General features: G+C 38.7%; 1 protein-coding gene across 2 annotated transcripts in view; it reads right to left on the bottom strand.

Moving 5' to 3' along the window:
- The window catches only part of spata17 (spermatogenesis associated 17), a 40,874-nt gene extending 25,952 nt beyond the window's left edge, over positions 1-14,922 (bottom strand). For both annotated transcript variants that reach the window (XM_004539522.4, XM_012920169.3), the window contains exons 1-6: positions 14,799-14,922; positions 14,125-14,214; positions 12,958-13,039; positions 11,512-11,562; positions 9,324-9,427; positions 1,966-2,089 (exon numbers count right to left, since the gene is read on the bottom strand). In XM_004539522.4, coding sequence (XP_004539579.1) covers positions 1,966-2,089; positions 9,324-9,427; positions 11,512-11,562; positions 12,958-13,039; positions 14,125-14,214; positions 14,799-14,866 — 519 coding nt within the window. In that variant the 5' untranslated portion in view covers positions 14,867-14,922. The remainder of the gene's footprint in view (positions 1-1,965; positions 2,090-9,323; positions 9,428-11,511; positions 11,563-12,957; positions 13,040-14,124; positions 14,215-14,798) is intronic.
- Positions 14,923-16,521: the final 1,599 nt, after the last annotated feature.

The raw sequence follows: 16,521 nt of genomic DNA on the forward strand, positions 1-16,521 counted from the left end.
ATGCATAGGGTCCCTCTTGAGAACAAAAATATCTTGAAGCAGTTGTCAAATATATTTCTACAACCAATAATAAGTTATATTAAATGGTTCTTACTTATAGATAAAAAACTAAATTAGTAAATGTTATGCCTCACCCCAATAGAGTAGTAAACTAATTAAAAGTATGGACTGAGTAGTCATAAGAATAGTTTATATGATCAACACCAATCAGTATCTTGGAAATTGCTTGAAACTACAGGAGAAATGTTCTGCTTTAGGGATGACAGTACACAAGTCAAATAGGAAGTGACAGAAAGCCAGCAAAATACACAGATACACACAACGCATAAACAAAAGTAAATCTCACCACCCCTAAAGACACACACGAATACACAAACACAACACATAAGCCCAAAAAGTACCAAGTACCAACCTAGCTACGGGAAGAGCAATGATGTTGACCCCAGGAACACAGCATCTCTGTCTCTGTCAGAGGGACTTGGGGCCTTTTGGTAAGCTGGATGTGAGTCTGTGTATTTTGGTGTGTGTGTGTGTGTGTGGGCTGGGGTCTGAGAAGTGAGAAAGGATGAACTGTGTGGGAGAGCCATCTATTCACTGCTGACAAGGTCAGAGCTACGAAGGGAAAGAGTCCCCTGCCATATGCAGGGAAAGAGAGGGAAGTATATAGAGAAAGATGGACAGAGGGCGGAGAAGAGCACATAAACTTTCATTCTTTCTAGCGTGTACTTAAAAATAACGATAACAGAGTTACAGAAACGTAACACAAATTATGTGGATACCCACGAGTTAAAGTATTTTAAGAATCAAGCCTGATGTGTAAAAACTGCAAACTTAACCTCATTCCAGCTTACATCAACTTCATGCAATTGTGTGAAAATTCGGTGAACATGGGATGTCTGAGGACAGTAGACAGCAAGACAGTGATGATGCTAGTTGTAAAGACACGAGAGAGAGAGAGAGAGAGAGAGAGAGAGAGAGAGAGAGAGAGAGAGAGAGAGAGAGAGAGAGCAAGCAGAATGCTAGTGCTGAATCAACAGTGACCACTGTGCTTTGTCTTCATTATTATCACAGTGAGGAGTCACAAAGATGCGTAGATGCCACACACATATGAACACAAGGATAGCTGTGGCTCGCCCGCTAACTGGTGGTTTGATCCCCAGATTCTCTAGTCTGTTGCTGTATCCTCGGGCATGATACTAAACAACGAGTTATTTCCAATGCATCCACTGGACTAAGAGTGTGTGGCTGCCACGCTAAAAATGCTTAGGCATAGAGAAAAGCATGATGTGTGTGTGTGAATAGTTGAATGATGCATACGGTAAAAAAAAAGTGCTCTGAGCGCTCAAATAGAGTATAAAAGCACTACATAAGTACTAGTCCATTTACCATTTACAAATGTGCACACTTTTGCCATGGGAAGCATCAGACTGAGCACATCAGAACAACCGTGAGGACTCACACTTATGTTTGCACATGCGCAACTGAACTCCACACGGCCCACTTCTGTTGACTAATAGAAAGGAAAAGGTCTGTGGTATTTCTCTGTGTAGCCCGTTTCTGTAGGAATCCACCTCTTTGTAATGTTGAGCTCAATGCCCATGTGTGTGCCTGCATATGTATCTGAGCATGCACATAATTGTGCATAGCTGTATGGGTGAGTGCTACACAAATGTGAAGTCAATCCACAGGGATGCGTTTCTCGTGTCATCTGAAGTGACTTTGCATCCATACATAACCGCAGTTAAGGTCACTTTGGAATTACAAAGTCAATACGTGTTACTGTCACTAGTCCAACAATTTTTTATTCATTACAGTATTTTTATTAAACTGCGCTATTTTCATGTAGCTCTGGTTAACATAAAATTAATATGTACATTTCCCTCTGGTTAAATATTAGTCTAATCATTATAACATTGTTGTAAAATGTGTGCAAAATTGAATGTGTTTGTGTTTCCATAAGCCCACCTGCTTTGTACTAAGGAGATGATGTAACCGATGAGCTTGATAGACTTTGGCAGTGTGCTCTTTCACCATATCCAGACAGTCTCTCTCCCTTTTCTGGAGATCTTCCAGCTGATCAAGCTCCCTCCTGCAGGGAACATAAACGACACACAAAGATTCTTGCACTTCGGATTCATTAGGCTTTACAATAGGTATGCATTAGTTAGACATGTATAATAAATGTAAATCATTTTACATAATAATAATAATAATAATACATTTTATTTATAGGCACCTTTCAGACCCTCAAGGTCACCTTACAATAACACGTGAACAATAGCATAATTTTTTTTTTTTAAATATAACAGTTAAGACATAATTTCTCCAATTCCTAAGTTGTCAATCATTATAATTCATATAGTAGAAATAACTCATCATATTTATATACTCATGTACAGTATGTTTTGTGAATGACAATGACTAAATGCACATTACTCTGTATTTTGATTACATTTAACTCTATACCACTTGGTTTAACAAGTAAGCCTAATGTTTTTTTAATACTACATTAATGTGTTATATTACACATTTTCTGAGGATTCACCTTACGAAGTACTATATCTTAACACCAAATAAATCAATAACTTGTTAACGGTGTAAACTTCAGACAAGTACATCTGTGCATGTGTTATTATGTATTTGGGAAACAGTTGTTGGTCGTAAAGCTGACAATTCCCTAAAGTGTCCTTCAGATGAAGGAAAAAAAACTACCTAATCACATTGAGGCATACATGGAAAGACAGAGGAGCTCTGGGGCAAAAACAACAGAATGACACTGCATAGAAGAAAAAAAGGCAAAATAAGAGCGTAAGAGGCTATAAGTGGGAGGATGATTGATATATTTCATCATGGCAGCCAGGACAGGTCTGTCTATGACATCTGTTAAGCGAAGCTGGCTAAATGGGATGCATTAAAACCCCATACACACAGCAATTTAATTCCACAACCACACAGCAATGTTGTTACAAAGTGGTGATAACTTAAAAGGGGAATTGGAAACAATTACTAAATACACACATGTCGTCATAATATAAACACACACACACAAAGCAGGAGTAAAACCAATTTAATTCCAAGAGCACAATACCAATAAGAGTTTAACCATAGCTCATCAAGAATCCCGTGTCTGTTTCCCTCCTTTTTTCCTTACTTCTTCTCCGCTGTTTTTTTCCCCCTCTACCCAACTTCTGTTTTCAATTACAATCCTCCATAGAAGAATCAGGGTATTCAAAGTGTGTCAGTAATCTGAGGTTAACACATTCTGTGGCTACTGACATTTAAAAACAAATCACAACAAATTCCCATTGCCTGTGCATTCTCATTCATTCTTCAGCACCAGACTCAATTACAAAATAAATGAAAAATGCTTGCGGGTGTGTAAAGAAGAAGAGTGAATCTAAATATGTGCATTTGTGTAATATTAAATACAGTAATTTAATATAGTGTAGGTGTGTGGGGAGTAAATATTGAGGTTGCTTGGCCTCTATTTGTCCACCTAGCTAACAGGGATATTACTTATTAATGTAACATTTAAAGTCCTGGTTTAGGGACGGTGTTCTCCACGATATGTGCATGTCTGTATATATGTCGTCATTTCTGTTTGCTCAATTCTTAATAGCACCTTAAAAAGCTTGTAGTAATGTTTCAGGGGATCAGGACCTTTGTTCATATGTTCATATTTTCATACATATGTCTCTGGGCTGAAACAGTTTAACTGAGAATGTAGCAGTTTGTGCATTTATCATAAATATGCAAATGTGTATCTGTTTTTATACTAAATGTATGTACACTTTGCTTGTATGTGTATATGTATCTATATATGTGTGTGTTGGGGGGGTGGGGGTGCTCAATGAGTGACCTTTGCTTCCCTACCCCCAGCCCCAGTGTTATTAATTGCTCTGTAGTGGACAAAAGCCAAACAGATTTGTAACGGCTGAAGGCACCTCGATCTGTGTCGACCCAACCAGCCGCCACAACATACAACCCTCGTTAGCCCTGTTCAGCAAGCAGCACATGCCCTCGCGCCTGTGTGTGCGCGCGTGTGTGTCTGTGTTTATAAATGTGTGTGCGACTGACTGAGTAAAATTGAAAAGAAAGAAACACTATGTTTAACTCTGGAACAGCTCTGGAACATGTGCTACGTCTGGTTTATCAGCCTAAACTAATTTCTTGTAAAGAAAAAAAAATTATTGCTAGTTTTAACTAAAATTCTACACATATGTATAGATTTACTATAATACATTAAAAATAAATAAAGTTATAGGTGACAGATTATAGGAAAAATCTGAACAATCTGAACCAGCATAGTAAAGGAAGTATGAGAGAAGGGTCACCATAAAACCAAGTTTTTCTCAGCTATCACATTAAATTTTTAAGAAAACATTAAAGAGCCACTCAAAGGCACTTTCAGCTGCTCCCTTCCCCCCCCCAAAAAAACCCCCAAAACAAAGCAAAAAACAAAAAAAAACAAAAAACAAAAAAAACAAACAAAACATAGGTCCCAAAACTTTCAGAAAAACGGTTGGGCAATATATAGAGTAACCTCTGTGTCCGAAGGACAAGGCCAGTTCAGTTTTCTGGATCTAAGGCAACACTGCTTTAAAATAGTGACAATTTTGCTGACATGGTACAGAGCTCAGTAACTCTTCCATAAATTGTGGTCACTGAACATTATTCTTTCAAGCATCCAAAAATTCAAGTAAAAAAATATAATTTGGAGCTATTTAAAAAAAGAAATGCACATCCTCCAGGCTAAATCAGAGAGACACGCTTGCTTTTGACTGTATGCTTGTTTTCAACATACAGTCAAAGGCCAGCAATACTGATGGTACAGGAGTGCATTAGTGTGCAAAATGAGTAACTTGTATATCTGAAAAGGCATAAGAATGCTGAAATTACATACATAGATTTTGAAGTCAAATATGTTCCCATTTACACTGTCTTTTTTTTAGAGAAGTTCTTGCTTTAGTTTCTTAAAGAAAAGTCACATTATGAAAATTTAAAAAGGCAATAAAGAGAAAACATTTCACTTTTAAAGTCACAGCAATCGATCTCCTTAGTTCCTCAGAGGATTACAGGGCATTTTCAGGCCTTAAACTGATCCCAAGCCAGGTCCAACTATGGGGAATTTTTTGTGCATTTATTTTTATAACAACAGAAACAAAAATTGAGCTAATGTATTGATTATTATCAGTTAACAGTTCATGTTAACAGTATGTGATGTAATGTATTATGCATATTAAATATTTTACACACACAAAAAAAGGTAAAAGTCAAAAAGAACACTTTTACCTATAATAAGGAGATAAAAAAGCAGGCAAGTGTTAAATTATTTTACCTTTACAGCTGATACCTAATTACAACAGGATAAATCATTAATTGCTCTATGTGAACCTTGATTTGTCCCCTATAAAACCATCTTTTCATGTTGAAGAAATTAAATAAACTCCCTGGTGCCTCTCTGTCTCTCTCCAGCTGTTTGTGCAAAGCTGCATCTACGCTCTTCTTCGTGCCACACAATTAGCAGTGAGCCGGATAAAAATCACTGCATTAATCCCAGTAACATTAAACTATACTGTACCACTGCTGGAGGTGCAACAAAGGGCTAAACATAATCATGCATGAACAATTTTGAAATGCGATGATGTGCAATTAAATAATAAATAATGTCACAACTTTCATTCCTTAATTGGAGTTGAAACACCAATTATATAAATATATTAATACATATATTTATGATTCATGAATCATGATATTCTGCCATTTAGATTATGTGATAATAAAATACATATATGACATAAAATAAAAACTGAATAACAATTATTAACATTAGGCACATATAATGCGCTAAGCCTGTCATGTTGTATTCCTGAAGCACTGTGGCTAGAGATTATGTTTAATGGCTGCTGAACCGCTGGACAAGTTAATCAAACATACCTGAAGTACTTTTAAATGACTGAAACCCTTACTGACATTTTCACCCTGGATTTCTAACTTATTTAAATGTCTAATATAATAAAGCCACATTTCTCACTTCTTCCTCAATAATTTAAGCTCTGGTTCAAAACAGGGGATCAAGGAGTAATGGAACATCAGAGAGTGAGGCATTGTGGGACAGCAGGCCACACCTTCGGTCATCCAGGCCAGCACCAGAGCAGCTAATTGGCCAGGTTCTAAATATTTAATGGAGGCTTGACCTGATTGGCTGTTTTAATTGCTCCAATTGAATGATTCAATAGCTGGCAATGAGAGGGTAGTCAGCCAGTCAATTTAGACAGTGGCCAGCTCAATGTATTGAGCCTTGAACACCCTCATAACATAGCCTTTCCATTTAAGTGACTGACCGATTGATTAACTAATTCACTAAAGTAGTAAAACTAATGCCATCCAAAGGTGTTTAAGAAAACAATTAACCCCAGCTTTGATAATATTGCTAATCCACATTCAATAAACTGAGAGGAAAAAAACAAATAATTTCAAATATATTACAGACTTTTGTCCACTGTTCACTCTCAAAGTAATTTTCTTAAGAGACAAGTAGCAGTGCATCCACATTAAACTTCAACAGACACACACATAGCGAATATATAAATCCAATCAGACTGAAGAGAGAACTTGTCTGCATCCAAACTGGATCAGAAGGGAAGAGCAGTAAAAGAAAGACTGACGCATAGAAGGGGAGAGTGATCGCAGGGCAGACCCACACTCTCTCCGACATAGCAGCTCTCCTTTCATGAATGTCCTTGAGAGGGACACAAGAGATGGAGGAATGAAGAAGGCTGGAATGAAGGGAGACAGGAAAAAAGTAGACAGACGAAGAGACACAGCACAGCACAAAAGAAAAGAAGAGAAGAAAACACTTGTGCTTTTCAGCCTAGTGACAGTCCATAAATTCTCTCTGAGCCTCCTTTTTTAGCACTCTTTAGGATAAGTTAAAAGATTTCACTATGTTGTTGCAACATCACAGGGAGAATTATTTATCTGATTATGGCAGTAATAATTACCCCGCTGTTTATTGCAGATAGAGGAATAATTCATGCAGTCAACAGGCCGTGCTAGTGGCAGCAACGATGACACCAGCACATTTAGTAAATATGCAAAGTGGACTTGCTCCGCTTTCCTAATTGCCCCCATCGTCCCACAGCATGCCCTTATTAAAGCCCAGGAACTTTAAGTGTCTCCCTGACAAAGTGATAAATTGTTGGGGTATCAAGGAAAACTGTGGCAGAGTGGGGACTGCACTGGGGTCCTGACTTCATTAGGCTATGCAGAAGGAGAGGAAGGATGAATGAGGATGGACACTAAAGCATTGTGAACCTGTGGCAAGGAGAGCAAGAGAGAAAGATATCGAACAAAATAGATTGAGAAAGAGAGAGGCGAGAGGCAGAGATTAAGAAAGGGAGGCGGAGAGAGGGCGGTGGATAAAAGAGGATGGTGTAAGTGGCGTGGATTAGTTGTACCTAATGAAATGATACAGATGGTTTTGAACTGGGGAGCTCTGTCATGAGAAAGAGATTGGAATGGAGAATCAGAATGAAAAAGGACAAAGACAGTGAAGGGAAAATATGCAATACTCCTACATCATTACCATGCACAGCTGATCAGCCTTCAATAAATGGAGATCATTCATCTGACTTTGAATTTATTAATTTATGCAGTGGTTGGACAGACGGATGGACACACTTGCGGAGGCAGGGAGCATGGTGATGGATTAAAAAGCAGACCTTTGCAGGGTTAGTGATCAGGCAGTGTGCAATCCGAGGGCTTAGCAGCTAACAGAGAAAGGATATTTTAAATAAATGCCGGCACGGCGTTAATTGATCGTGACCCCAGTAGCACTAAATAAACATGTGATTAAGTGAAGTGAAAGTGACCTTGTACCCCAAACCACTGTGGAGGAGGGGCTGCATGTGCATGTGTGTATGTGTGTTTTTGCATAAATGTGTGTATGAGTAAGAGTGTGAATGTACCACGGCTGATAACAAAAGCATAAGACCAGAATCCTAAAATGAAATAGCATCACATAGCTGGTCACTTTATCCTTATAGCTCCTTGTTTCTAAATTTCAATTCCTATGATTTTTGTTAACTGTTGTAAGTTGTGCAAAAGGTGCAAAGAGACAGGAGCCACAGTATATGCATATACTGTTTAGGCAAGGTCCTTGCAAACTAAAAGCTATAGCTTGCATACTTCTGAATTAATCTAATCTAGTCCTATGAAGTGATGTTCAGTTCAGATCAATGGTCTGATTGTTTCCTTATTGTAGCTTTATTACAGTGTGGTTAAAATTTGGCCTGATTATGAATACTTTTTACTATGAATCATTTTTTGTACTTTTGTAATGTCTTAAATTTCATTAAGACATTACAAGCAAAATAATCCCAGTGACTGGTCAGAATACTTAACGTAGTTGACATGTCTTTGTGTGTGCTCATTTTTGTGTTATATTATAGCAGCAACTCTTCCATGATGGACTTTAACAGCCTAGTCACTCCTATTTCTAAAAGGGGCAAAGAGCGTGGAGGAAAGGTAAAACGCTGCTGGGGAAGTGAGGGGGGGAGAGTCGGTGATCCAAGGAGCACTTTAACAAATTTACATTTAATTTTAGCAGGAAGCCTAAAGATATTTTCCTGTAAAATATATTAGCAACATTAAAAATGTGACTATTAGCTAAACGTGATGGTTTTTTTTGTCAAAAATAAAAGATGGTGTATCTCTAGCAGTAAGCCCTGAAGCGCAGGATGTTTTATTAATGCACGAGCTGCGGTTCAAATCAGAGGCTAATTTTTAATTTCTTCACATCGTTCACTTCTCTCTTAGCCTCAAGCGCTTTAGAGGACTTCTCTCTCTCTCTTCTGTCTTTCTCTTCTCTTTGTCTCTCAGTCTCTTTCATATCCTCACTTTTCCTTTCGCGTTACTCCAGTCATGTGTTTTGGTTAAGCATACACAATACACCTTTCAGACAACTGTCTTTACATTAATCAAATCAATTCATTTTGATTGATAGGCTATATAGTAGGCCATAGTCAGTGGGCAAAGATACACCATGTTCTAACAGAACATATTAAGGCTAAGTTTTTTATCCTTTCCAGTTTGCATTCCTTTGTGCAAAAAGGGTACCCCATATTTGCTTCCTTTAATTGAAGATATTGTATTATATCGGTTATAATCTATCTAGAAGAATGCTGACACATGTACTGGCCATGTGAGAAAGACAAAAGCAACACAACTTCAAGTGAGTTTCAGGAAAATAAAACGAAATAAAAAGATAAAAATTAATTCAGGTCTCTTAAGGTCTCATAAATGAAACTATTTTTTCTCACCTGACTAGTTCATTTTTCATGACAAGTCCTTCCATATACTTTTTTCGTGCATAGAAGTTATGGATATACTTCCTCACAAAGAATCCTCTCCATGTCCGCTGGATCTGTGTGGGATTACAGAAGTTTTTATGAAGTTTAAATGTAACATTTAAGTAGGACACTTTTTAAACCATTGTTAATAAACTATACAATCCCTACTTTCAGAGGGACAATCCAGCACGAGAGAGACAGACTGTCAAACTGTCACATAACCATGTATTTAACGGCATCATCCACACTGATTGAGGAGGCTGCAGATTAGCCAGAACACACCCACACACAACAGTTGACCATTTTAAAGCATAGGGGCGGATGTCCTTCAGACTAATTAGGAGATTAAAACAATGGCAGGTAAAAGAATAATCACGGTATGAGAAGAGGGAAGAAGAAAGAAGAGGAGAAGTAAAGGATAGGGAAAAACAACAAAGAGCAAAATGAGAATTAGCATTGATCTGCCAGTCAATAGATAATTTTAAATAAAGTAATTGCCGCCTCCCGAGTTCTTGCTGACCTTTGTTGACTAGTGAAATCGATGCTGTTGAATCTAATACAAATACGAGGTGCGGCATGTAAACACTGGTTTCTATTACGGCCTTAATACATTATCCTCTGTTAGCTACCACACCAAGATAAAGACATCAGGAGGGGAGAGAAAAAGAAATAGAGTTAAAATTGATTTAAAGAAAATGTCACAAGGGGATTCTCAGATGATTGTATGTGTTGGGTGTGCTTTGTGGGTTTCTTTTTTTTCATTTATACAATATATACTTATTTGGCAAAAAAGTACAAATGTCAGGTCATATTGAAACAGCACAAACACTGAAGTCGAGAAAGTACAGAGTATGTGTCAGAAGACGTGGGATCAAGATTTATATTGCAGGTATTAAGTACTATATCTGTATGTCTGGTGTAAATAGTAGAAAAGTTTCAACAGGTGGCATCATAAAAAAGGCCAGATACTGCATGTATTTCCCTTATTGTCCTTTAATTTATTATTTCTAAAGTCTAAAGTCACATGTAATCAATCTGTTTTGAGAATTTTTGTCTTTGGATTTGCCCCATGACTTCTCTTTAGGCGCTGTGGGCAGTACACAGTCCAACACCAAGGGACCAATTTCACATATGAGGCTAAAGCCTTGGTCAAGGGCAGTGGGAGCAAACTGGAGCACCCGGAAAAACCCCAGACAGACACAGAGGATACACTCAGCGCAGAAAAGGCTCACTTGGCCCTTCTGGGGTTTAAACCCAGTACTTTCTCGCATTGGTAACCTCTAAGCACCAGTCATTTTAACACAGTTCTCCATTAAAATTCCTATTGTCTCCTATAGGAAATTGTGGCTATTTTCATAGATAACATAGGTCTCTTATTTCAGTAGCTTCTCTTTTGGACTACATGTCAACATCACCTCTGAACTTTCACCCTGTGACCTAAACAGCTGGGTCAAACATTATTTGTGAATCTATGTCTCTCCTATAATGTGAAATTTATTGTAAAAGCAGGGGGTGAGCTTTATTTGTTTGGGTTCCTATTATGTGTAAAACGTAAAGCCCACAGTTCCCCAGCTTTTCCACCAATACGAAAATATTATAAACATCTCTTTCCAGCTGGACAGTGAATCTCTCTCTTCAATAAACACTGGCAAATTCTTTTGTTGGTCTATAAAACCCTTTAACGGTTTAGGCATGAAACTATTCACCAAAAGAGAAGGCCTATATGGAATTGTTAAAATATAAGATTTCTAGGCAATATCCTTGTGTAAAAGTGCCAAAGCATCACTCACAGCCACAGAGCTATGATTTATGAGTTGAACAGTAGTAGGTGTTCAGGGATAAAGACAGTATTTCAGGGCCTTGAGCATTTAAGCAAAGTGAAAAAAAAGTTTTTAACGTTATATATAAAATATTTGCTGTGGTTTGACATATAAATATGATAGGTCATTCTGATATAGAAATCTGTCCATTTTTATAGGGTTTTTAATAATAATAAATTATACTGGATTACCAACATGATGCTGCACTTAAAAAGGGAGAAAAATGGCCAACAAAAGATTAAAGAAATTTAGAGATATGATGCTTATGGGCTGCTACTCACAGGGGCTCCCACCACGACACTCCATTTGCTAAAACAAGACAGTGTAGTGATATTTACCCTGACCGCCATCTCCTCGTAGAAATTCATCTTCATGATAAAATATGCCGCCTGTGAACACAAAGGAAACGATGGTGTTACATCTTGTCTCCCAACCCTCTGATCTGTCCACAGCAGGCGTCAAAGATAAAGAGCTCTTTATACATAATACATTGCACAGGCAGCATAGATAGGGCCACTGTAGAGTGGAGGGAGGAGGGAAGGGGGCAGAAAAGGAGAGTGGGAAAGCAAGAGAGACAAGAGGAACGAGAAAAAGTCAGAGAGATGGAGAGAGAGCAGAAGAGAGACAGAGACAAAGAGAGAAAAAAGGAGAGAGAGAGAGTGGTTAGTGGGACTTTCTATCAAGGGGAGGACAGTACTCTCTTAATACACTAACACAGACAAGGGCCAAGAAAATCTATGGTAGTCAAGCAGCGCGCTAATGGAGATGTATGACGGCCAAACGCTCTCCTCTGGATTTCATAATCAATGACAGGACTGCCACAGAACAGACTAACAAAAGGCCAGAGAATATTCAGCAACATACTCAACGAGCCATCGCACTCCAAACATGCCAGGCAACCACTGGGAGCACATTTCAGGAGCAAACTGGAGTGTGGGCCATAAAAGGGATTCATATCTCAACACGTCTTTTTTAATAACGACAAGGAAGAGAGGAAAAAGAGGAAGGAGATGGAAGACAAAGACTTGAAAGGAGGTTGTAAATTCAGCTTGATGTTTTGAGAAGAGGCTTTGTGCACATCACATTATACACGATAAGGTCCGCAAGAGAGAAAAAGACAGAGAGAGATAAAGGAGGTGAAGAGTAGAATCTCTCAGGGCTAATTTCAAAAGAGTGCACTGTGGCAATTTTGAGTGATTCAAATTAGCGCTTGTCTGTTTCCAAATGAGACCAAACAGCCTCTTTTTAGCCCATATGTGTGATGTGACACATCCTTCATTGTTTATTTCAACACCCCCCCGCCACCACCACCCTTCCATTTCTTGAACGCCTCCCAAACGGCGGCTGGCAGTTATGCTTTAGCAAACAGTCAATTTACAGGCATGATAAATAGCTTGTTGTGATACGTTTACAAAACTCAATCCAGGGGAAAATTATACGTGAGAGCGCTGGGTATTGGATCCGGTATCAACAATCTGTTCAATTAAGAAGCAGTTGGAGGCAATATGCTGAAAATGGGGCCTTGTTTTACTAAAGCATACACATACACACATAGATACACAACTCTTTTCTTTTTTCTATATGCATCCCAAGAATTGTGAAATAGATGGAATTCCTTATCATAATGCATCATTTTTCCAAAGTGCTAATTTCCTAATGTGTAATGGGTGAATTATATTTCTTAAGGTCAGACGCAGGGACTTTAGGAATATAGCAATTGAATTCTAATGCGTGCTATCATAGCATAATCAATATATCTATAGTCGTTCCAGGCACTGGCTTACCTTCACCATTTGTCTGACACGTGCCCTTGCTGTGAAGCCCCGCCATATCTTCTGTATAATGATTGCCTTCTTGTGCAGATGGCTGTAATAAAATCAAATTGAGGAGAGGATTGGGTGGATGTTTTTTTAGTAGTTAAACTGAAGGAAACCCTGGAAAAAGTTATTCAGAAACACGTAAGGGAAGTAAAAGGCAAATTTCACTGGTCATTAACAAGGTTGTTTAAGCTGAGAAATTAAGCAATTCTGCAACCCTCCCCCAGAAAGCTCAATCCTAACAAAGCATGAAATGGAAAGTTTCCATAGTTATGAATAAGCTAAAAAATACCTTTATCTAGAATTAATTTATTAATTATTCAATTAATTTAACTTCCTAACATAAACTCTTTTTTAGGGAAAACAATAAAAAGAAAGTGATTTTCTGCATACAAATTTAAGGTTGTGAAAAGGCTCAAATGAAAGGTCAGGGAAACATTATGCTTATAAATACAAGCTGTCACAAACACACATGCACACACATATAGACCATTCGTGCTCTCCCAGGCTTTTCGATCATGTCCGATGAGCCTTCCACCTCCTATAGTCAGCGGTACACATTTGTATTCATCTTCAAACATACTCTAAATGCAAGTCCACTGCGATTCTCTGCCTCCAATGAGGCCATCAATTTCCAAAAGGCCATTTATATGCCCAGAAAATCAATGCTTATAGTGGGGCTAGCACAACCCCGGAGTTGCACTTAGGCAGCTAAAACTGTTGCTAATTATCCACTTAACGCATTGATCAATTAACTAAAGTAATCTGAATTAACCTACTGTCTGGAAGTTTGTCTGCTGACCCTGCAGAATGGTGCTAGGGTCACAGTATGGGAACAAGCACAGAGATAGAGACATTTATTTCTCTGTGTGAGAAAAGAGCATAGAGTGCAAGCGACATTTATTCCTCCAGGCCATTTGCAAACTTCTGGAAGTGGGATAATTATGGTAGTGAGCTAATATCAGGGTTTCCCTTGATATGAACTCTTACAGCCTGTCTGAGTGTTTTACAACTCCAAAGGAACTACACTTACATTGATAAATAAAATGAATGTCTGCTTTGTTTTTGCATGAGCACCAAAAGTCTTTTTTTATGGATTACAGATACAAATCGGATCACAGAGATATACCATACCTGAGGTAAGCCCGCACCTTGCAGCCTCTGAACCAGCTCTGGATCTGGGTGACGGCCTGGTTCTCCTTCTCTCTGTTCTCATCAGCTTCTCTGAAATACATAAACACAAAAATATATCACTCTTCGCCTGGCTCAAAACGAGCCATTGGAGTTTACTACGCATGGCAGCATGCACGATATACAGTAAAGAGAATACATTGTTATCATAGCTGACTTAAGAATTTTCTGAAAAGTGCATATTAAGCTTCATTATAACACCAATTATTAAAACTGGCTGAAAAATCTTTCAACACTTGGAGACTAAACGCCACTTTCCTTTGACTTTAGCTAAACCCTTTTGGAGAAGCGATAATAAGTCCTTCATACGTAAACAAACAAACAAAAAACAACAACAACACATTTTTACTGGCAAGTTACACAGCTAAACTTTGCCCCATTTGTGTGGCTTACTCGTAGGGTGCTTCTGAGCATTACTGTCATTCTTAGGGAACCAAAAACTTGCATTGTAACGCCAAAACAGGACCGCAAAAGCTTATTAGCATACACAGTAGACGCATGACGCTAGCCTTAGTTCTGGGTGATGTTAGCTAAATGCTGACTGCTAAACTGCTAACAAGAACTCATAAAGCAATTAAACGTATCCATATATAGTTATGTAAATCATTAATCCATACCTGTTTGTATAGTAGTATTCCTTTTGGAACTCTTCAAATTCGCGTTTTATTTTCAACAGCTCCGCCATGTCGGTGTACTCAAGCGAGAGTTTACATGTTGTCTTGACAACACAGGTGTTTCCCAGGGTGCTGCAGATGCGTTCAAAACTCACAGGAAAAGGGAAAGTTCCTCCTAACGTGTCTATTTCCTTTCATTTCGACTATTGTAAAGCGTTTAAACAGATTCCAGTAACCGAATTGGGTTAATATCATGCGCTGTATGCAAACAAGTTTACATTATAATTTAACCATAAATTCCAAAAGTAATCCATGATAGAAATAAAAACTTCACGAAAAAATGTTCTTTTTCGTCCTGCAAACCACTTCCCACTTACTATACCAAAGCAAAAACATTTTGTAAGTAATAAGAATAGTAGGCATTAAAAAAAACTAAAAGAGATTTTAAAAAGCGCCCGTTTCATAGATGCAAATTGTGGATCTGTGTATTGATCTGCCAGCTGCCTCACTTCTTCCATCCATCCCTTCATCTACTTCCCTCCTCTCCTGACGTTATCACCCTTCATCATACAGTTATCAGTTTATTTCTCCCCACTCTTCCTTCCACATTTTCCCCCATCTTCACTCCACTCTCCTTCAGTCATATTGCCCTGTCAAAATGATCACCTAAGCAGGGTGTATATGTGTGTCTGTGTGTGTATTTCTGTACTTGTGCAAGGAAATATATCTGTCTGGCCAGTGGTCAGAGCAAAAGACTGTCTGTATTATAGATTACTCCTTGGAGACAGGGAAACCACAAATAGTGAAAGTGAATGAGTATATGTCTGTCTCATTGCTCTTACATGTGTTTTTGTACTGGCATGCCTCGGCTTGTTTCTCTGTGAACTAGGCAGTGTGCTTGTTTGAGAATCCCTTTCAGTCTCTCTGTCTTTCTCTGAGGCCAATTTGCTGTCTGAGGGCCACCACAGTAGTGAAGAGCAGTAGGCAGACGTCCTAGGTAGAGTTATGGCTGGAGGGTTGAACCCATGGTGGCTCAGCTCATCCATCGAAGGGCGATAGGAGGGCGACCACCCTAGTAATTACTGGAGAAATGTTGTTGTGACAAGAGGGTATGAACAGCGCATGTGAGGAAAAAGAGAGCGAGTGAATGAGCGAGAGAGAAAAGAGAGATTTTTGGGGGGGGCAAGCTTTGTTTTTGACAAGACTGTAAAAATGCTGCAGGCTATTCGTCCTGCCACAGCACTGATTAGGTGTCACCAGGAGTGTATCTGTGAGAGAACAGCACAAAAAGGAGAGTGAGACCACTTCATAAAAAGACATCCTGTTTACACTCTTTCTAATGACACACTTACAGACTCAGCCTAACATCTTTTCCACATTCCTCTATACAACACACCCTTCCAACAACTTAGGTGTACTTTCATCCTCCAGGTATTGTTCTGAGCAGTTCTGTCTTCTGTCTCTACTTTTCCATTTTCTTTCTACTTTCCTCATCTCCTGTCTGTTCTCAATCAAAACATTTCCCTTGCTCACTGAGGCGATAAGTTCTTATCCAGGATTACCCATGTATATACTCTCTCCATCTCTTTCTCCATCTCTCCATATGGGGCATGTCATTTAACACGCCTAGAGTCACCTCTCACAGTTAGGAAGCTCTTCCCGCCAGTCATTGTCCATGCCCATTGTTGCTAAATGAGGGCCATATGCACTGTGGCCAGCACTGGTC

Source organism: Maylandia zebra, linkage group LG1 (genome assembly GCF_041146795.1).
Source record: "Maylandia zebra isolate NMK-2024a linkage group LG1, Mzebra_GT3a, whole genome shotgun sequence".
NCBI lineage: Eukaryota > Metazoa > Chordata > Actinopteri > Cichliformes > Cichlidae > Maylandia > Maylandia zebra.